Source organism: Cricetulus griseus, chromosome 5 (assembly GCF_003668045.3).
Source record: "Cricetulus griseus strain 17A/GY chromosome 5, alternate assembly CriGri-PICRH-1.0, whole genome shotgun sequence".
NCBI lineage: Eukaryota > Metazoa > Chordata > Mammalia > Rodentia > Cricetidae > Cricetulus > Cricetulus griseus.
In genome coordinates, this window is record NC_048598.1 from 151,752,395 (window position 1) to 151,774,831 (window position 22,437).

The 22,437-nt window shown below is 36.8% G+C and overlaps 1 protein-coding gene across 3 annotated transcripts in view; it reads left to right on the forward strand.

Moving 5' to 3' along the window:
• Nucleotides 1–22,437, forward strand: part of Prkd1 (protein kinase D1) — a 311,814-nt gene that overhangs the window by 157,730 nt on the left and 131,647 nt on the right. For all 3 annotated transcript variants that reach the window (XM_027416292.2, XM_027416290.2, XM_027416291.2), the window contains exon 2: nucleotides 6,445–6,583. In XM_027416292.2, coding sequence (XP_027272093.2) covers nucleotides 6,445–6,583 — 139 coding nt within the window. The remainder of the gene's footprint in view (nucleotides 1–6,444; nucleotides 6,584–22,437) is intronic.

Consider the following 22,437-nt stretch of genomic DNA (forward strand, 5'->3'; position numbering starts at 1 on the left):
TAGGAAGACTCTTCTTGCAGTTTGAGGGAGCATAATTAAATATGTGAGGCTTGAGAACTTAAAACACATAAGAGTTTTATTTCACTCAGTCATAGACCCTTCAAATTATCATTGCACTGGCTCCAACAATTATGTCCCCACTTGACTGTGTTACCCTGTGGCAGGTGAGCACATCAAAGTGAAAGAATACATTCCACAATAGGAAAGCAGAGTCTGACTGGGATTGCCCCTAACTCACTGATAAGATAACAACTTCTGGAGACAGTTCTTCCTTAACAGTGTCCATGGTGAGGACCATACCTTCAGCACACTTATTTGAGGACACACATACACACATACACATACACACACACACACACACACACACACACACACACACACACACACACACACACACACAGGCACACAGGCACACAGGTACACACAGGCACACATAGACACACACAGAGAGGCACACACATGCTTGCACATATGCTAACATCTGTGCACACTAAACATGTCAACAAATTAACTCAGAGTCACAAGTATAAACTGAGGGAATGATGTGAACACCTTTATTTCTGGGTTGACAATGTAGAGGAAATAAATAGTTCTCCTAGAGAGAATCAATGTATAGGGGGAAGCAGAATTCCATTAGTACTACATCTGTTAAGAATATTGAATGAAGTTTAATGCTTTTTAGAAATTGAAAGTCTAGGCCCAGAAACTTTCATTGCAGAATTCTTCCAATCATTTAAACAATAAACAGTGTCAACACCATACAGTTCTCTAGAGAATGCCAGAATTCAAACTTCAGTATTTTTCTGTACTTTTTGCTCTCACTGTAGATGGGTGAAAGAAGCATAAAGCACAGCATTATGAAGTTTGCAGAATACTACATAGGTGAAATGTATGTTTCTTTAGGTTATAGTTAAACAATGTACTTGTAGACACTTAGGATTAGCTTGTCAGACTAATCTTCACTCAGCAGAGCATCAGAAAGCCATCTCAAGGAAATGTAAGCTAAATCATGTAGTGTTAGAAAAGTATCTGTGCAACATATAGAATGAAAAGTCATATCCAGGAAATACAAAAAGTATAAAACTGAAAAAAGATAAATATAAAGAAGGATGAAGGAATTAGTCAACCTCTCTCTCTCTTTTGCTCTCAGTTGTTCTCTTTACGTGTATGAGATCATATGTGAACAATACATGAAAAGATCATTATTCATACAAATTAAAACCAAGGCATGCCAACATACCCTCACTCTAATATGTACACACACAGTTGCCACAGTGCCAACATGGGAGATGACTGCATACTTCTTAAGGTATATAATAGTTGGGATCCTTGTTCACTGATGAGTGATTGCAAAGGGAACAATCACCTTGAACATGCTTAGCAACTTCTGCTAAATTTGTCCAGATACCCTCTATGCAAATCAGACATAAACATAAACATGTCTGTTGATTCACAAACTTCTGTGAACATTTATGGTGACTTTAGTTGTAATCATCAACCAACCAACCAACCAACCAGACAGACAGACAGACAAACAAACCATAACTGATTTAGATGTTTCTTATCTCTAGCATGTATGCATTCACAGTCACATATCCAGTATTATGTCTGCTTCAGGAATAGACTAGAATAAATTCTCAATCAGTACCACAGCACCAAAAAGTCAAGTTTTTCTTCCTTTAAATTTATCTGTTTTGTTGACTAGTTTTTTTTTTTTCCCTTCAACGCTAGAGTTATCTAGGAAGCAGAACTCCACTTGAGAAACCATCTTCATCATATTGCCTTTAGGCAATTAACTCTGGGTGTTTCCTTGATTAATGGTAGATATGGGAGGGTCCAGCTCACTGGGGGTGTTGCCACACCAGGCACATTGGATTATATTAGCATGCAGTGCAAAACATGGGCAGCTAGCAAGCTAGAAAGAGGCATTTCTCCCTAACTTCTGCTTCAGTTCCTGCCTCCAGGTTGCTGCCTTGACTTCCCCTAATGATGGACTGTAACCTGTCAGCTAAATAAACATTTCCTTCCTAGGTTGCTTTTGGTCATGATGCTTATTACAGGAATAAAAATGTAATTATGACAGAAATTGTTACCAGGTTCATGGGATATTGTGACAGCCCTGACTATGTTGTTTTGGAATGGAGGGTGGTAGAATGAGTTTGGAGCTTTTAGCTGGAAAACTCATTGAGTGCTCAAGGCTTAATGAGCTGTTGTGAGTGCTTGGAAAAGATGCCTATTGAGAGAGATGCAGACAGTGGAGGCCCAGCTTAAGATGTTTCAAAGGGAAGGAAAGACACTATCAGGGCTGTTCCTTTTTTTTTTTTAATTGAGAATCTGCTGGGGCTACTGATTTTTTAAAAATTAATTTTGTTGAAGGTGTTTTTCAGCTGTAGGAGTTCCCTGGTAGAGTTTTTCGGGTCACTTATGTAGACTATCATATCATCTGCAAATAGTGAAAGTTTGGCTTCTTCCTTATCAATTTGTGTCCCTTTGATCTCCTTTTCTTGTCTTATTGCTCTAGCTAGAACTTCAAATACAATATTGAAGAGATATGGAGAGAGTGGACAGCCTTGTCTTAGTCCTGATTTTAGAGGAAACGCTTTGAGTTTCTCTCCATTTAGTTTGATGTTGGCTGTTGGTTTGGTGTATATTGCTTTTATCATGTTTAGATATGTTCCTGTTATTCCTGTTCTCTCCAAGATCTTTATCATGAAGGGATGTTGGATTTTGTCAAAGGCTTTTTCAGCATCTAGGGAGATGATGATCATGTGGATTTTCTTTTTCAGTTTGTTTATATGGTGGATTACATTGATCGATTTTCGTGTGTTGAACCATCCTTGCATCCATGGGATGAAGCCTACTTGATCATAGTGGATGATTTTTCTGATGTGTTCTTGGATTCGATTCGCCAATATTTTGTTGAATATTTTTGTATAGATTTTCATGAGGGATATTGGTCTGTAGTTCTCTTTTTTAGTTGTATCTTTGTGGGCTTGGGTATCAAAGTGATTGTAGCCTAGTAAAAAGAGTTTAGCAATGTCCCTTCTGCTTCTATTTTGTGGAACAATTTGAGGAGTACTGGTATTAGCTCTTGTTTGAATTCCTGGTAGAATTCTGCAGTGAAGCCATCTGGCCCTGGCCTTTTTTTTTTTTTTTTTTTTTTGGTTGGGAGGCTTTTGATGACTGCTTCTCTTTCATTGGGGTTATAGATTGAAACTGCTTATCTGTTCTTGGTTTAATTTTAATTTTGGTAAGTGATATCTATCCAGAAACATTTCCATTTCCTTTAGATTTTTGAATTTTGTGGAGTACAGGCTTTCAAAGTATGACCTGATGATTCTCTGGATTTCTTCAGTGTCCATTTGTTATATCCCCCTTTTCGTTTCTGATTTTGTTAATTAGCATGCTCTCTCTCTGCCTTTTGGTTAGTTTGGATAGAGGTTTGTCTATTTTGTTGATCTTCTCAAAGAACCAACTCTTTGTTTCATTGATTCTTTATAATGTTTTCCTAGTTTCTACTTTATTGATTTCAGCCCTCAGTTTGATTATTTCCTGGCATCTACTCCTCCGTGGTGAGTTTGCTTCTTTTTGTTCTAAAGCTTTCAGTTGTTCTGTATTGTTGTTTTTGTTGTTGTTGTTGGTGGTGTGTGTGTGTGTGTGTGTGTGTGTGTGTGTGTGTGCCTGTCCCTTTTATTTGAATTGAAAATTTGTGTTGAATGATCCAGGTTACTTTGACTTCCTTGAAAAGGCCACATTACAGATACAAAAGTTTCTAAGTTTCTAAGACAGTGAGCCTAGATTGTCAATATGATGATTGACCTCTTTCTCTAGGCATGAGGAGGTGTTAGAGTGGGGGAGCTATTCTAAGTCTTGGCTGTGGTTTGAGTATTATCTGTCTTTCTTCTCTGTTTCACTATACCTATTTATTTATCATCTCTCTATCATTCCACAAGTCTATCTTCCTATCATCTGTTTATTGATCTATAATCTAGCTAACTATCATCTATCTATCTTCTTTCATTTGCTGTATCATACAGATAGCCTATCTGTAATCCCAATATTAAATATGTAGAAATAAACTTATTAAATATGATTAAAATATATATATATATGTTCTATATATACATAGATATAGATACTCAAAACTACAAAATATCATTAAATTAATTTGTACTTAATGTGCAGAGTCATATTTGGTTCCTAACAGAAAGGCCCTATATGGAATAATTTATTTCTCCCCAAATAAGTCTATGCAGAATCAATGAAAAATAATAAAACAATTTTTGTGTATGTGCAGAAATTGATGAAATGATAATACTCATGTGTGTTATGAGTAATATGATTTAATGTAATATATAATTTACAAATTGCCCTACATGGAAAGAATTTGAAGGAGGAGTTCTTATTCCTTATTTCTAGGCTTTGTATAGAGTATGGTAATTATAAATCCTGTGTGACACTGGCCTGAATATGGACACACACACACATACACACTCATCATGAGAACCAGCAATACTACTTCTAGGTGTTTACCCACATGAAATGAGAGCATATGCCCACTAAAACACTTGAACATAAATGTTTGTAAACTTTTTATTTGTAACAGCCATAAATTAGGGGAAAAAACAGATGTCCCTTTGTGGGTGAATGGACAATTATGCTAGATCCATTTAATGAAATACAAATAAACAACATCTATGCAGTGTGTACAAATGAATCCCAGTAATATTATAACTAGCAAAGGAAGCCATAAGGTTTAAAAGTACCTAGAGAATGCTGTGTTGTGTGAAATCATACCACATGAGCTTGTCTCTGGGTTTAGAGAGGGACTCTGTACCCATGGTTAGATTATGTGGCAAGTGGATGGCAGAGGAAGGGTTCAATGACCATGCTACATGGCTTGATTATGATTTTGTTTGCATGGGTATTAATGTTCATTAAAACTGTTAGATCTATATGCTTATGTGCATTTTATGTAGTATGTTTTGTTCTTCGAGGAAGTGAATTTTTTGAGAATAACTGTGACTTGTCTATTGTTTTTAAGACTGAGGAAAGTGGTATTTCCGTTTTCTCTTTGTTCTCTAGTGCTATGATGATATTATTGAAGCCATTTTTAAAAAGTGAACTTCTTTTTCCCTTTTAATTAGTGCAGTGGAAGTGGTGACATCATTTCAGCTGCTGTGTTTATTTTAGGAAAGTCTAAGAGACATGCAGAAGTAGTTTTAAGCCTTGTCATCAACATAGACTCCGAAAAGCCCAGAATGTTCTGAATATATTTATTTTTAATTTATACAAAAAGGCTCACATGAATGAAGCCCCTAATTTTATGAATAAGAGAGAGATGGATTCATAATACACTGTACTTTTCTTCAGAATATTAGATTCTGGACATTTATTAGAGTATATGACATACCACTTTTTAAATTTTTTTTAGTTTTGAGGTAGGGTCTCCCTATGCAGCACAGGCATATCTGGAACTCAGTATGTGACAGAGGCTAGTTCATACCCCAGAACTTTCCAATTTTCCTTCTGGTTTCTGAATGATGGGATTCTAGGCATATGCCTCTGCTTTTCAGTCACATACACTGACATGGGTGTGAGATACAACACCAATTCCAGTATCAAAAACAGAGTCTTATCCTTTTCTGGCTTGTGACTATCCCCACCAGGTTACAATGCTTGACATTTGAAAGATAACAGGGATCAGTAATCCCTCCAGAAAACAATGTGTCAGCAGAAAGTCTCCATATCCCAAAGTTTCATTTGTATCTGTGGCTCATTTGTTTTAGTGAAAATCTGTCACAGTGGGTCAGAAAACCCTTTTTTGATAGCTCTCCTATGACCTTGGATTTACAACTTGGAGAAAAGCAGGGAATGTAGTGAGGACAGCCAAAGGCAAAGAGTGCTATCTAGCCTGGTTCCGTCTTGGGTCAGAGGATGTAGATCCCGTTTCAGTGCCTACAGCATGTTTAGCTTCCTTGAGTCATGTCTATTCTGGAATATGTCAAAACAGACTGTCTTATTTTTTTGTTCATTTGTTTGTTTTGTGTCTTGCAAAATTGTCAAGTTATGTGTAATAGACTTTTAATAAGCTGATTCCCCAATTCCTGGTTTAGGTGAGAACATTTATTCTTAGCCTCATACCACCTAGTATGCCTAGTATGTTTCTTAATTATGTTACTATAGAAACTTGTTTCTTTGTTTGTTAGTTAGAAAAATACGTGGTCATTTTTTACTGGCCTTCTGATGCACAGCTTCTCTCCTACTAGAGGAGTCTTGGAATACTAAGTCTGACATTCATTTTCTTTTAATTGAATGTTGTAGATATGTGTACTTTTTCTAATTAGCTTATATTTGTGCCCTGACATTTATTTTATCTTTCTATTAAGACAAAATATTTAGGAAGATTTTGACATCTAAACTATTGTGGCATTGCATTTGCAGTTCCCTGAATGTGGTTTCTATGGACTGTATGATAAGATCCTGCTTTTCCGTCATGATCCTACCTCTGAAAACATCCTTCAGCTGGTGAAAATGGCAAGTGATATCCAGGAAGGAGATCTTATTGAAGTGGTCCTGTCAGGTAGGATACTGTTTTTCATGTCTATAGATTATTTATTTGTTTTTGAGGAATTCTTGGGCATAGGTTATTAAGTAACATAAGAAATGTATAATGTACTGGTTTCCAACATGAGATATTTTTTGTCTCTGGGTACATGAATTCTTAAACTTATTTTTGAAAATCCTGGCATGGAGGTATACATCTGTAATCCCAGCACTATCAGGCTGAGACAGACGACAATGACTTCAAGGCCAAATTGAGGTAGAGTGAGTTCCAAATCAGATTTGGCTACATAAAGGAGACTTTCAGAGAAAAAAAAAAAAAACATTGGGAGAGAATTTGCCCTTTTGCACTCCTAGTAAAGACTCTATTATATATTCCTACTATGTGCTTTCTCTCAGCCTCTAAGACACTCACATCTGTACCCACATCCTGACCCCTCCCCTCACTTATACTCACACCCACATTGTGACATTCTATTTAGCAACTTGAATGACTTGGGCAGCAGCACACATAATTATCTCTACAGTGATAGTGAGGTGCCCATAACCTTTGCCAATTCCTAGAAGCCAACAAAGAATAGTGGAAAGAGTGTTTGATTTGCTATGGGATGCTAAGTCCAAAAGCAGTGGAGGTAGATGAGGTTTCACCATTTCCAACATACTACTTAGCTCATTCCCTGAGGATTGCTGTGTTTCTGTCTGCCATACATTTGATCTGGTTTTTAAAATTCAAATTTTTTAAATTTTGAATTCAAAAGTTATTGCCATTAGTATTGTGCCTATCAATACAGATAAAAAAGAGTGAGTTTAACATAAAAAAATACAGCATCCATGAACAGCTGGAGCACAGGTCTTGCAATGATGGTGGCTGAGGCAGCAATCATAACTATGTCTGGATTGTTACTGTTCATTTTTAAAAATGGAGTCACTATTGAGAAATTGGGGTTACATGGCTCCTCTCTGCTCTCTGACTTTTGTTGCCTGCTGTCTCTTTGATTATAGGAAATCCATTAGCTTCAGATTTTCTAGACTCCATTTCCTGGAGTTCTTTACCTGGTCTGTGCTTGTCCGTGGGTGTCCTGGTCTTCATTCCCTGTAACTCTTTATTTAGTTTGCTTTGCCTTGTCTGCATCTTGGTTATATGAAGGCCTTGTTTGCCCTACTTGCATAGGATAGATTGTTATGACAAAGTAAATTTTTATTTCACAAAAGAAATCACTTTCTATTGTTTATGAGCCTGGGCCATTGCTAAATAAAATTAATAAGCAAAATCTTTGGTGATTTTTTTATTAAAATTTCAAGCAGTCATGTGCTTCTCTATGTTGCCATTCTCTGAGTTTTTTCTGGCAGTTGCTTATTGCATCTTATCACAGACAAGTACTTTTCACAGTGTTCTTATTCTGAATATTATTCAGAGAAATCATTTGTGGGATGTGTTATTACCATAATTCATATTAAACCTGCAGCCATGCCACTCTATAATAAGGTATTCTGTTTTCTGAGTGTATTTTCTGGTTAGTGACTTCCAGGCATACATGAGGACTTCCTTCATGTTCCAGGTTTTAATTTTTTCCTATTCATTTTTTAAGCATCAAAATATAAGAAATAAAATACAATAAGATAAAGCAAAAACCATTACATTGAAGTTGAGCAGGCAAACCAACAGAGAAAAAGAGCCCCAAGAGAAGGCACAAGAATCAGATGACCACTCTCTCATTCACATATCCCGAAATCCCGTAAAAAATAATAAACTGAAAATTATAATATATCCACTGAGTACCTGTTGCAGACCTGTGTAGGCTAGATGCTTGCTGCTTTAGTCTTTGAGTTCATATGAGCTTTGCTCAGTTGATTTGGAGGGTCTTTTCTCTTGGTGTTCTCCATCCCCTCTGGTTCCCACACTCCTTATGCCTCCTCTTTCACAGAGTTCCCTAAGCTCTTAGAGTCGGGATTTAATGGAGACATTGTATTTTTCAGCTGTGTGTTCTGAGGTCTCTCTCTGTGTGTGTGTGTAATATCTGGCTGTGGGTCTCTGTATTTATTCCTTAGAACCATTACCCCCATATCCCAGTGTCTTTGCCATGGGAAGGTGCTCTGTTTGCTACCAAAAGAAACATAAACATCGACCCAGTCACAAAACTTGTGGTCTATAATATGTCCTGCCTACAAAATATGCTAGGGCAATGGTGGCAAAGAGCTTATTGTGGGGATTACCAACCAATGTTTGATTTGGTTTAAGACCCATTCCATGAGATAAAACCCATACCTGACTCTGCTTGGGTGACGAAGAACCATACATTAGATAGCCCAGAGACCTAGGTAAGACCAAATACCACTGGGTTTAAAATAAAAGCGACAATAAAATGGCCCCTAATGATACTCTGCTATAGTAATAAATTGGTGCCTTATTTAGCCATCATCAGAGAGGCTTCCTCCTGCAGTAGGTGCATGAGGACTTTAAATATTGTGTTTCTAAATTTAATTTCTCTTTCTATTTTGCTTATATACACACACACATACACACACACATATGTATTTCATATTCATGTATATACATACATGAATATAGATAGGAACAAAGATGCATGTATATATAGATATGATAGATGTAAATATTTAATTTTGTTTAGATGCCTTCCACTCATCTGTGAACTTCATGGGCAGCATTGTCTTCCTTGTCCTCTAGTGATTAGCTCTCTGGGCAGGATTACATAATTTAAAGAAGACAAATGAAAAACAAATGAGACTTCCTAGGGCACTACAGGTCATAGGGACAGAGGAGCTTGGCTCATGTGCTCTGTGTTTGATCCAGGATGGCTATGAATGGTATGCTATGCTTCATCTGTAATGCGTGGCATTTTATGGAGGTGTTCACCTTCCCCAGCACCCCAACTGCCTTTTGACTAGTTAGTTGCAGAGCATTAATAATCTATGGACATTTTCCTTTTGCAGACTGGAGTTCTACCATTAAATCTTGTTTAGCAAAATTGTCTGCCTTTATTCTTCCCACAATTAAATTTTATCTTTTCCTTTGCTACAAGCACAATTTTAATTTTTGTTGTATTTAATGTGTCACCATCGGAAATGTTTTCTGAGATTAAAACCTCAGAAAAATGAGAGAAAATCTTGGGGGAAATGTAAACTTGAGAAAGGTTATTTATTTTTCCCTCTTCTCACCTCAGTGATTTCTCTTTCTTCTGTGATTTCTGAGACCTTTTATCCTCCTCAAGCAACTTGGAGAGTTCAGGGTGAACCAGGCTGCCACTGGCTAATTGGTTGGCTTTCTCTTCTCTCTTTGTTTGAAACATATGACTTCTATGATTAGTAGGTTTTGACCCAGTGGTTAGGAAAATATTGCTCAGAAGTGAATGGATTGGGTAGGAAGTAAAAGATGAGTAGCTTCGTCATAGTGCCCCAGGACACACACCCAACTCTGGAAATTGCCCTCTGTTAAGAAATGGATTAACTCCAGACCCCCTGTTCTGAAGCAGGAAACAATACACGTGCACATTTCTGTTGGCAAAGTCAAAGTCATGCCCTGGTTCAGGTGTGTGGTATATAATTGTGAAATAATGGTCATGGGATTCAGCTACAGTGCTCTTCACGATGGATGTCTTATGGAAGCCTGATTATTTAGCCAGAGCAAAACAGATAGGGTACAGGACCATATTTCCAGTACTCAACTGTTTGTATGTTTTAGTCTTCATATGAAAGAATAACACATGTGCATGTGTCTGTGTTGTATAAACACTTACATCAGGAATGGCCAAGCAAAACATTTGTACATTTTATATCTTTGTAATAGACTGTGTTCTGTTTTCATTCTCATGGGAAGCTGCTTACTTCCATTAAAAAGCCAATGCCCTGTCCTGAGAGAAGGTGTTCCAAGGCTTCCTCTCAGTCAGTGACACAAGAGCCAGAATGGAGGCAGAGAAGACCATGGGTTAGAAATAAAATTAAAGTGTTGTGAAAAGTATTTGGAAGTCGTTGATATAAGAGAAAGAAAAGTTAAGGAGGACTCGGAGGAGAGCTGGAGCCACCTAAGCGTGTCAACATTTCCTTTCCCATTCCTTTTGGTGTCCCTTGTCATTGTTCAGTATAGTAGCCAAAAGAGTCAGGCCCTCCTTGAGAAATGAAGAACTATTTCATGTACATGGAGTACCAGTGATTTTCTTTATGGTTGACTCACTTTGTAATACCTCTGAGGTTGTGTATTTTAAATTAAAGATGAACCTTAGATAAAGTATCACACACATGAATACAACTTGGAGTCTAGGTGTTTTTTGCTTGTTTGTGTTTTGCCTATAGGGAAAGTGCTATGTACAATGATTGAGTGGTTCTCAGAATCAGACTATCTGGGCTCATGCCTTTACCCATTCTTTGCTACCAACATCCTCATCAAGTCGTTTGATGATTCACAATTTCCTCATCTTTGAAATGGCTACAGCCTACACTGTAGGTTACTACAAAAATAAAGCAAAAATGTAAAACACTCAAGAACATCTGTACTGCAAAAGCCGCAATAAATGTTAGCTGTAATTTTTTTGCTCTTTGCAGCCTCTAGACAGACATTTCCAGGAAGCCAAATCTAATAACTATGAGGAATGGCAGGTTAAGCAAGATTAAAAAAAAAATTCTTAAAGAGTCATCAAAACTTTTGTACAACTGTGAAGCCATTCCTGTATAAAGCTGAGTTTGTCACAGGATTTTCCTCACCTTCCTTGAATACCTACTGAGTCTTGTCTCTGCTGTCCTATACTCTCCCAGGACATATCCAAGGAATGATTTATTTGAAAATAGGTCTCTGATCTATGCGGAAGGCAGCTTCCTGTCCTTCCATATAGGGCAAGAATCCTATCATAAAAAATGGAGACCTAAGGGGCTGAGGACACGGTTCATTTACTAAAATGGTTGTTGTATAAGCATGATCCCTCAGAACACAAGTAAAATGCTGGACTTGGCATCGTACATCTGTAATTTCAGTGCTAGGAACGGCAGGCTGGACAAGCAGATACCTGATGTTTGTTGCCAGTTGAGAAACCACATCTCAAGAAATTAGGAGAAGGGATTGAGGATGCCACCCCACATTGACATCTACATGTTCATTGGCATGCACATTGCCTCTACATGGATGCACTCACGTATATACAGCACATACACCCAGAGACCAGGACAACAACATTATCAACAACAAAACAGCATCCTCTAACCTTACACACAATGGAAAGTCATCAGAAAACATCTTTGCCATTAGGCTACATGACTTTAGATATTATATTTGTAATATATTTAGATATGTTATTTAAAGTTCTATATTTAGATATTATATTATCTAAAACAGATTACTTCATTCATGATAACTCAGGGTCGCAGAACATAGAGGACAGCAATGAGCTTCCAGGGTCCATTCACATTATCCTTATCACAGAATCTCCAGCCTCTTCTTTCTCAGAAAAAAATAATGTTTAATACAGCCACTCAGACTACAGCCAGATTAAGACAATGCTGAAAGCTCTTCCTTATACAGATATTTTGTAGCATGCAGGTAGCTGAGGCAGGAGGATTGCCATAAGGTTGAGACAGCCTGAGTTACATACCCAGTTCTATAATGATGGGAGAAATATAAAATATTAAATAGGATAACATTGCCACTGCACACTGAGGGTCTCCTACAACTACACAACCCCGACTAAAACTAAAATCATGACTTAGTGACCCTATTTTTAATTTCTTTCTTTTCTTTTTTTTTTTTTTTTTTTTTTTTTTTTTTTTGGTTTTTCAAGACAGAGTTTCTCTGTGTGGCTTTGGAGCCTATCCTGGCATGTACCACCAATGGCAGGCTAACCGCAATTTTTCTTAATGATGCCTAAAATATAATCCCAAGAAATTTATATGGTAACATTGTGGAAATACCCTTTTTAACTTTTTAGGAAGTGTAAAAGATTGATCCCCATGGCATCTTGTCATAGAATAGGCTGTTGCTTCACATTGCTGAGTCCTCTCTGAAATATCTTTGACATGGAACAAAGCTCTTGAGACAGGCATTATGGTTCATATGCTATGCTGTCTAGAGAAAGTTGTTCTTACTTTTCAGAAGTCCAAATTAGTTGTGGGTTATATCTTCCCACTACTAGCACTATTTGAGTACTTAGAGTTGTAAAAGCTCAGGGTTTTAGTGTATTTGTATGGTGAATTTTTATTAAATTAGAAACAAGCTTGTTTTACATGTCAATCCCAGTTCCCTTGCCTTCCCCTCCTCCCCTGACACCCACTGACCCTTTCTGCTCCCCAGGGAGTGTGAGGCCTTCCATAGAGGATCTTCAAAGTTTGTCATGTCATTTGGAGTAGATCCTAGGAACCCCACTGTGTGTCTAGGCTGAGAGAGTATCCCCCTATATGGAATGGGCTCCCAAAGTCCTTTCTTATACTAGGGATAATACTGATCCACTGCCAGAGGCCCCATAGATTAACTAGACCTCCAAACTGACATCCACATTCAGGGTGTCTGGAACAGTCCTATGCTGGTTTCCCAGGCATCAGTCTGGGGTCCATGAGCTCCCCCTTGTTTAGGTCAGCTGTTTCTCTGGGTTTCTCCAGCCTGGTCTTGACCCCTTTGCTCATCACTCCTCCCTCTCTGCAACTGGATTCCAGGAGTTCGGATCAGTGTTTAGATGTGGGTGTCTCCTTCTGCTTCCATCAGCTACTGGATGAAGGCTCTAGGATAGCATATAAAGTAGTCATCATTCTCATTATCGGGGAAGGGCATTTAAGGTAGCCTCTCCATTATTGCTTAGATTGTTAGTTGGGGGTCATCCTTGTAGATCTCTGGACATTTCCCTAGTGCCAGATTTCTTTGTGACTGCATTTGACACAGAAATGCCCCAGTCTGAATGCTGTTTTTTTTTGGTCTAATTTCTGTTGTACTTATCTGCAAATATCTGCAAAAATGGGATTACATGTTGTATAAACTTGGGGGTAAATTTCCATACCCCACCCAGAGGATGCCTGAATCTGTAGGTAGTAACAACTCCTTAATAAATAATGTTCTTTTCTAATACTTATATACCTATGACAAAGTCCAATATATAAATTATTCAGTGTATGACATTAACAATGATAATTGATGACAGCAAAATTATTATAGTACCCTGTAATAAATTTACATGATCATAGTTTTATCATACAGTATTCATCCTTCTATTATGTAAGAAGATGGTACAGTGCTACTTGAAGAAATGGAATGAAGAGAGAAACAGATGCATTTTAGGCTCCTGGATAAGAGTGACATGAATGTAAGCCCTGAAGAAGCTTAACAAATGGACCTGATGCTCAGGACACAGCAGGGCAGTTTGTGATTTTATCCCACTAATCAGAGCATGATGTGCTTTTATACATATGAATGGTTCCTCCAAATTATATTTTCAGAGCTTGGTTAAATACTGGCAGGGGAAACCAGAAAAAGCTAAACTGTAGACTGCACTGTCTTTTATCTGTAGTTCTCTTAAGTATAGTTTATCTTGTCTCTTCCCTCTTCTTTCTAACAATATTAGTTTAGTTCTCTTTCCATCTTTAAATTTTCATTAAACTGGTTTGCTTTCCATGTGCACCAGCATTTGATATATAGATATCATATTTATGTTTTAGCATACTGTATATAGCTTGAATTTTATGTCATTGATGTCATCCCAAGGCTTTGATTTTAGTCCCAACTGCACACACACACACACACACACACACACACACACACACACACACACTGATGCAAGCCTTTCTCTAAGGCTTGATTCATCATCTATAACCTACAGTATCTCTAGTGTGACTGACATTGAGTTTCCCTGAAACTAATATAAAGCATTCAATATGTGTTTTTGGAATAAATGCTTAAATTAATAAGATAAACAAATCAATAAATGAATGGCTGAGTTAGTATTCTACAGATTACATTTAAAAATTACTGCTGGTCTGCCAGAATTGCATCTCTATCTCTGAAATCTGTTCCCCTTGGCAGAATCTACTAGTAAAATTACTATTGCTGTCATCAAACTGGCCTTTTCCTCCAGATTTTTGATGCATTTTTTTCTGTTGTCGTTTTTTTTGAGACAGGCTTTCTCTGTGTAGCTTTGGAGCCTATCCTGGCAGTCGCTTTGGAGACCAGGCTGGCCTCAAACTCAGAGATCTGCCTGCCTCTGCCTCCCGAGTGCTGCGATTAAAGGTGTATGCCACCAACACCCGGCATGCATTTTTTAAAGAAATTGCATTCATAGATTAATTTAAGGGGGCATATAGTGTGTCAGGGTATATTATGGAGGTGAAGGAACAACTTGCTTGAGTTGATTTCCTCCTTGACAATGTCAGTTTCAGGAGTCATTCCTGCTGTGTCTGCTTACTGGCCCTGTGCCTTTTACTTGTTGCTGAGTTGATTATATTTTAGAAACAGTTTATTTGGAGAAAAGCAGTTCTACTTTCAAACTACTGCAGTTAATTTCACACTATCTCACATGTAAAAATTACGGCCTGATTTTCAGTCTGATTCTTGTAACTTGTGGATATGACCATCACCATCATGTGTCCAGGTAACCTGATTTGCTTTAGTCATCATTTTTGGTGTACCCCTCAGTGCTGAATTTACCAAGCTTCATTGGCTTTTTAACTCTTGCTTTTAATGGGCTCCTGTGTCCATGTTGAGCTATTCATGGTGTCCTGGGAGCTGGTCTCAGACCTCTGTTTCAAGTTAAGAAGGAATGAAGTGTGACGGCCTGAGGTTCTGGCTCACCTTCTCTGCTGCTCTCACTACGCCCGTGTTCTCCACACTAGATCTCCGTGTCTTCATTCATCTCTCAGGGCAGCCTCTCTACCTGTGGGTAGTCTGGCAAGATCTACAGGAAAAGTTGAACCATATGCACTATCATTGCAGTCCAGATCTCCATAGATCTCAGTCGGTATACATGCTGTGGTTTTCAGAGAACATGTCAAGCTCCTCTGTTGCACAGAATTTGCCTCAGGCTTATGTCTTCACCATCTTTCAAGAGATGTAAGCCAGGGTTCATAGTGGCTCCTTTCCTTCCCTTTTCATCCATTACTGCACTAATTGAGGACAGTGTTTCCTCTGCCATACAGCTAAACAGGAAGGGGTATGAGGGCCATGAGAACCAATGGGCTTTTTCTTGTATTCTTTGGTCACCTTGTAGCTAGAAATTTTTAACATTTACTTCTCACACTGACAGTTCGTATATAGTTAGTCTTGTGTATTTAAAAGTAACCATGTTAGGTCCTTGATGAACAACAGGAACGCAGAGAACTTTGCTTACATATAATATTTCTGGAAAATATAATGGCTTCTCTTTTTGCTTTTTAATGAGTTATTTTATAAACTGCAGGCAAAAAGCCTGCTGTGTGTTAAACATGCTTTCCCTTTGAGCTATGTCCTTCATCCACCAAGAGTCTTATTAGTTTATCTTACTAAGTATTTTCAAGTAGATTTTGGGGACTGTTTAAAATAAAAGTCCATATTTCATCTTAAAACTGAAATCTTTACATGTGAGAGATACATAAATAGGTGAGATGCAGAATTTGCTGATGGCATTGGAACTATTTTTTTACGACCATGTAGGTCTCTAAATAGATATTCCCTGTCTTTCCTCTGTAAAAGACAATAAATCCTTTTTTTAAAAAAATATTCAGAGTTAAAGCATAGTAAAAGTTTACTTTTGTATTGTGTTGGGCAGAAAAGCTTCTTGGGAGCTTAGTTTAAACAAGAGAATGAAAATATTTGGATTCTTATTTTATCCATCTTTTAGAAAACTCTGAAGTTCTGATGTGACAATTGATTGAGAGACATGACCACCCCTCTCATAGGCAGTTTATTTTGGAAACTACTCACTGTATCTAGTTGTGTGTATTTAATTAAAATGAAATGAAACAGAAACTAAATTTCTAAAGCATACTTGGTATTCATTAAAGTTTCAGAACACACATAGCTAACAGCTGCCATTTTCACCAACAGAAAATGTTTCCATTAGGCAGAATATCTGAAGAAATACAATTTACCCACCAAATCACAGCCTAATAACCCTTCCCACACTCCTTCCGGAAATGCTGTGCCTGCAATATTTTTGATATGACACATAGAAGATGAAACAGGTGACAGTACAACATTGCACAGTTATTTCCAAAGTCTCTTGAAGGAATTCTACTGCTACATTACCCTCAGATTTCCTGATAGTATGACATACTTTGGCCTAATGGGCCACAGGACCCTCTTCAAAGAAAATGAGAAATGGTATTCTTAAGACTTCTCAATTCTGATTTTATAGAGTACTTTTATAACTACAAGTCATCATAGTATACTAATTCAGTGTATTTGATGTTATATTTAATTTCTCCAAATATACTTAATTTCTTTTTATTTCATTGTGGAGCATAGAGAATATAATATGCTTTAAACTGTAGTTTTTAAGTGCCTTATTTTAACTCTTTGATGCCTCAATTTACTATCTGTGTGGCACTAGTGTTTTGATGACACAGTTTCCTCATCTTAACTGAAGATTTTCTATAATTACAGTGATAACAAGCTAGCATACTGCACTGTGCTGTGGAATACTTACACAGGTTTGAATGGCTTTATTTCTTGTTTTCTCAAGAATTTCAGGATATATATTGTAATCTATGGTGGCCTACAAAGCTATGCATTGTACTAAAATGTCAGTGATACAGTCAATGACATTATGTATTGGAAAATATAAATTTTAATTAAATTTGTAAATCTTAGAACTTTCATTACAATATATAAAGAAGAAATATGATTTTGAAGAATCTCTTTTAAATCACAGATAACATTTTTCTGGAAAACAAGTGTGAATTAGGGAAATTTATATACCAGAATTCTGAGTGTAATTTTGAAAAGTTTAGATGACATTGATTTTTATTGTTTTTCTTGATTAGTATTAATCAATGTTATTTCATGGTGTTATGTGGATGGATTCTGTCTTGTACTGTGAAGACATATTTGAATGTTCCTTGAATTCTTTCAGTGCAGTGATAATTCCTTTATATAGGAAAGATTAAAACATATACTTTATTTCGATATTCATTTCTCTGTTTGTCTCTCTGCCTCTTACTGTGCCAGACACATGGACAGACATTAGAAAGACATACACACACACACACACACACACACACACACACACACACACACACACACACACCCTTGATAGAAGACTCTAGAGGAGGAAAAGAAAGACAAATTGTACATACTTTCACAGCTGCCCATGTCAGCAGAGACACATTGGAAATGCTACTACAGGGCTATCTGGAGGCTTCATGGGAGTGAACTATTTTTGCTTGAGTTAAAAGATGGTTTATCACTTGAAAAGCTGCCAAATACCCTGTATTTGATGCTCCATGATTGGTGCACAGTGTCTCATCCATGCCACTGTCTGCCCAGCACTCTCCCGGTGGTTGGCATGCCATTTGCTTGCTTTTAGCATGCAGCCCATATAAAAATCTATCATAATCTTCCAAAATTAGAAATGCAGCTGTTTTAAGTCTTAACCAGCAGTGACACTATTCATTATGCCAGTGTGGGAATCAAATACAAAGATGTGTTTGAAAAGAGCAATGTTGCACCAGAATGTATGTGTGCCTCCACTCTGTAAAGTAATTCACAGCCACAGACATCTCACAAGTGCTGACATCAGGCTTTAAAATGTACAAATACAAAAATTATCTCCTTTACTGCATACATTTTAATACAAAAATAAGGAGTTGTACCAGCTCTGATTTTATTTTCCCTGTTGTGAAACAATTTCAGCATTTTAGTCTTTAGAAAATGTAACTTTTCCTCTATCCATTTTATCATTTATTTTTATTTTGCTCAGAAAGCTTTAATCATTAATACATGTTAATCCTGAGAACATCTATCATGTAGAGCTTTAAGATTTCCTCATTAGAGAAAACAATTGTTCATTATTTTTCCTTTTATTGAAAATATATTTTTTGAAAAACAAAGAAAATAGATTTTTTCCCTCCTGATTTTAGTTTCCCTTCCCTTATTATTCCCAGTTCCTTCCCAGTCCTCTTCCCATCTGTATCTACCCCCTTTCTGTCCCTCCTTAGAAAATAAGCAGGATTGACTAGGTAATAATAAAATAAAATAAGATACAATAAGAAATAACACACCAGAGTGAGACAAAACAAACCAACAGGATGAAAAGAGCCAAAGAGAAGGAACAAGAAACAGAGACCCACTCGCTCACACAGTTAGGGATCTCATAAAAACACTTAGCTAAAAGGCATAGTGTATATGAAAAGTACCTGTAGGGTAAAGACAGGGGGAGAGGTGGGTTATAAATTAAAAAAAAAATAGACAAAATAAAAGGACCTTCCAAAGATAACCACCAAGTAAGAAGAAGTAGAAGTCTCCGACATTAAGAATACTAGCCATTTTATCAGAGAATCTGATTTCAGTTCAGCCCTACATGGTAATTACAACCATCTGTAACTCCAACTCAGTGAATCCTCTTGTGGCTTTCACAGGCTCTGCATATATGTGGTACATAGATATACATGCAAGCAAACACACACATAACATGCAAATAAATCTTTAAATGACAATAATAGGCTTCTTGAAAACAACAAAAGTAAAGAATAGATTTTCTTCACATCATAATTTTGTGATACTGAAAAGCAAAAATCTAACTAGAGCAAAAAATAGTCTTTATTGAACTGAGTCATACACAACCACATAGTCTAGGTGACAAGAGTCCATAGACATCTTTTATTTTCAGTGACATCACATTCTTGTTCAGAGTAGAACTGTACACTTTGAAATTGCTTTTCTCTATTGTTTAGTTATCACTATTCACAAATGAAATAAATGTCTGCATTTAATTCAGATGGCTATGTGTTAATGTTGACACTCTATGAGATTTTTCCTAGTGTGAATTTCCCACCTACAAGTTGCATTTATTTTTTAAAATTTACCTAAGAAGACTAGTTTACTTTTCATTAATCCAGAACATAGAAAATACAGATACTGGCAAAATGAATTTAGTTGATATGTGTTTATCATACATATTCATCAGAATGGATAACACTAAAGTGGTGAAAGTTTGCTAAGGTTCTTAAAAATAATCCATAGGAAACTGGTTAATTAACATCCTAAGTCACAGTTGATTTTCTACTTTTAACAGAAGTATCATGACGTGATGGTCACCCTAAAGATACTCATTCATGATCAATGGACTTCATAATTGGATCTCAATTGGAGAAAAAAAAATCTACTGCCTTTAACAACTGAACACATTTGAGGAATTCCCAAGTTAGAATATTGTGAATCTAGTTCTTTTGCTGTACATGTAGTAGCTTCTGAACACCAAGGAAGGGAGCAGGACTCTTAGCCACTATGGAATTTTGCTTCTTTCATTACATTGTGTGGATTGGATCTAATTTAAGAGTTGTGTGATCATTGCTCTCTTAGTTCCTTAATATTGCAGTATAACCTAAGGGCATGTGATCTTCCATTTAAAAGGTTAAAACATCCCTTTTTTAGAAATATTATCTGGTATTATCCTACATTCTTAGCTTTTTAGAAAAATATTAGACAATGCAACATGATATTATAGCAATTATGGTCAAACTTTAATGATATATGTTTATTTAATTCCAAGTCTTGATTGATTGTCTTTCTCCTTATTACACGTAGGTTGTGTTTACATATTGAGTCTAGTTGATTCATCTTGTCCTTCAAGGTCAAAAGTAATCTAAGAATTATCTCATGTGTAAATCTCTAATCTTGCTGGTTTTATGCTTTTGAAACATTTAGTGCTGGGCAGAGGTCTTGGTTTGGCATCTCTAAGGACTGAAATCTATTTTTGGTATCGTAGAGTACTTAACATGCAGAGGAAGGAATCTTTCTGACTTAGAAATCATGCTGCCCTTAGCAGATAAAACCATACCAAGGGTGTTAGAGTCAAAACCCAGTGTATCTTTAAGCAAGGTATTTTATTTCAGAGTAGTTTTAGCCACATAGAAAAGTAGCAAAAACTGTGCACACAGTTCATGATGCTGAGATTCATGCTCCCCTAATGATATCTCCATTATTATCATGTACATTATTCATTCCTCATTATTGTCATATACATGAGTTAAAATGAAGAAATGCATGTTGGCATAGGCTTTGAATCCATCAAGTTACACTTATATCATTGCACGTTTCTGTAAAAGATTAGAGGTAGCATGCCAAAATACAATTATCTCTCCTGTCTCCTTTGTTTCCTCTGGTCTGTGAGAGATTCTCTTGCTTTTTATGTCTTATTTTGGACATTTTGTTGTACTGTTCCTTATTAGTTTTATTTTGTTTGGTTTGGTTTTCAGTGAACTTAACTGCCTTGAGGACAATATATAAGGTATCTTTGAGAATGTGTCTTAGTCTGCTTTATATGATTGGGTTTTTTTTCTCATGATTAAACCAAAGTTGCAGATTTGGGGAGAAAAGCTGTAGTAACCTTCACATCGCATGAAGGATACATTTTCTCTGTTTGGTATTGATTTTACTGCCTTGGGATACACAAATCTTGCTACTTTAGTAATATATTTTAGCACAGCTATTTTATCTTTTTATTTAAATTAGAAACAATCTTATTTTACATATCAACCCCAGTTCCCTTTCCCTCCCCTGCCCCTCACTGAACCCCTACCCCACCCCTCCATCCACTACAGGGAGGGGGAGGCCATCCATGGGGGATCATCAAAGTCTGTCACATCCTTTGGAGCAGGGCTAGGCCCTGCTCCATGTATCTAGGCTGAGAGAGTATCCCTCCATGGGGAATGGGCTCCCAAAGTCCATTTGTGCTATTTTATCACTTGCTAAACATATAAGAAGCAATTCTGAATTATAGCAAGTGTTGGTATAACCAACTGTGAGGCTGGTTAATTTTATGTGCTATCTTTTCGGGGCCACAGGTGCCCAGATACTTGGTCACAAATTGTACTGAGCATAAGTCTTTTGTCATATTGAGTAAAACATGTGGCCCTCCCTAATGTGGATGCATAGCATCATATCCATTGAAGCCTGACTAAAATGTGAAGGCTGGGCAAGGGAGAATTTGCTTATTCAACCTCCGTTATACACCCGGATCTTCAGCCTTCACCCTTTGGACTTGGCCTTGGACTTCTACTGTAATATTGGCTCACTTAGCCTAGAGCTTGCTGAGTGGAGTTCTTAGACCTCCAAGTACTCCATAATAGCTTGTGTTACTCATTATGATAAATGTATATCTTTATTCAAGTCTATTGTATCTATTTTATCCACCCTCTCCTTTTGTCCATCTGTAACCCTGCTTGTCTGTCATCTGTATGTTTCTATCTTAATGGTTTTGTTTCTGTGGAACCCTAATATACCAACCATTCGACTAAAGAATGACAGAAATATTATAAGCATGGAAAACCTCTGTATGCTCCTTTCCAAACTTTTCTTTTTGTAGTCAAGATTTATGCTAATCATCTTGCATTTTTATATGATGAAATTTCTTTTTAAATTTCATGAATTTATAAGTTTCTTTATGAATTAGAGTTTTGTGGGATGGTTGGGTTGGTAAATGGGGTAAGTTACTAGTTTTATAACTAGTATTCCTATAGATTTCACTTTATGATTTCCTTTTATCTGGGGATAATGGGTTATGTGTTTTTTTTACTTCTTTAGTATTAGTAATATTGAAATATACTCTCATTACTGAATAATCTTATATACCCACCAACTTTACTCTGTAATTAATGTGCTTCTAAAGCAGATGCTAATTAGCAGGTTTTCTCTAGATCTGAATTTATCACAAAGAGGATTTGCTTAATGACAATTTGAAGTATTAGAACAAAAAT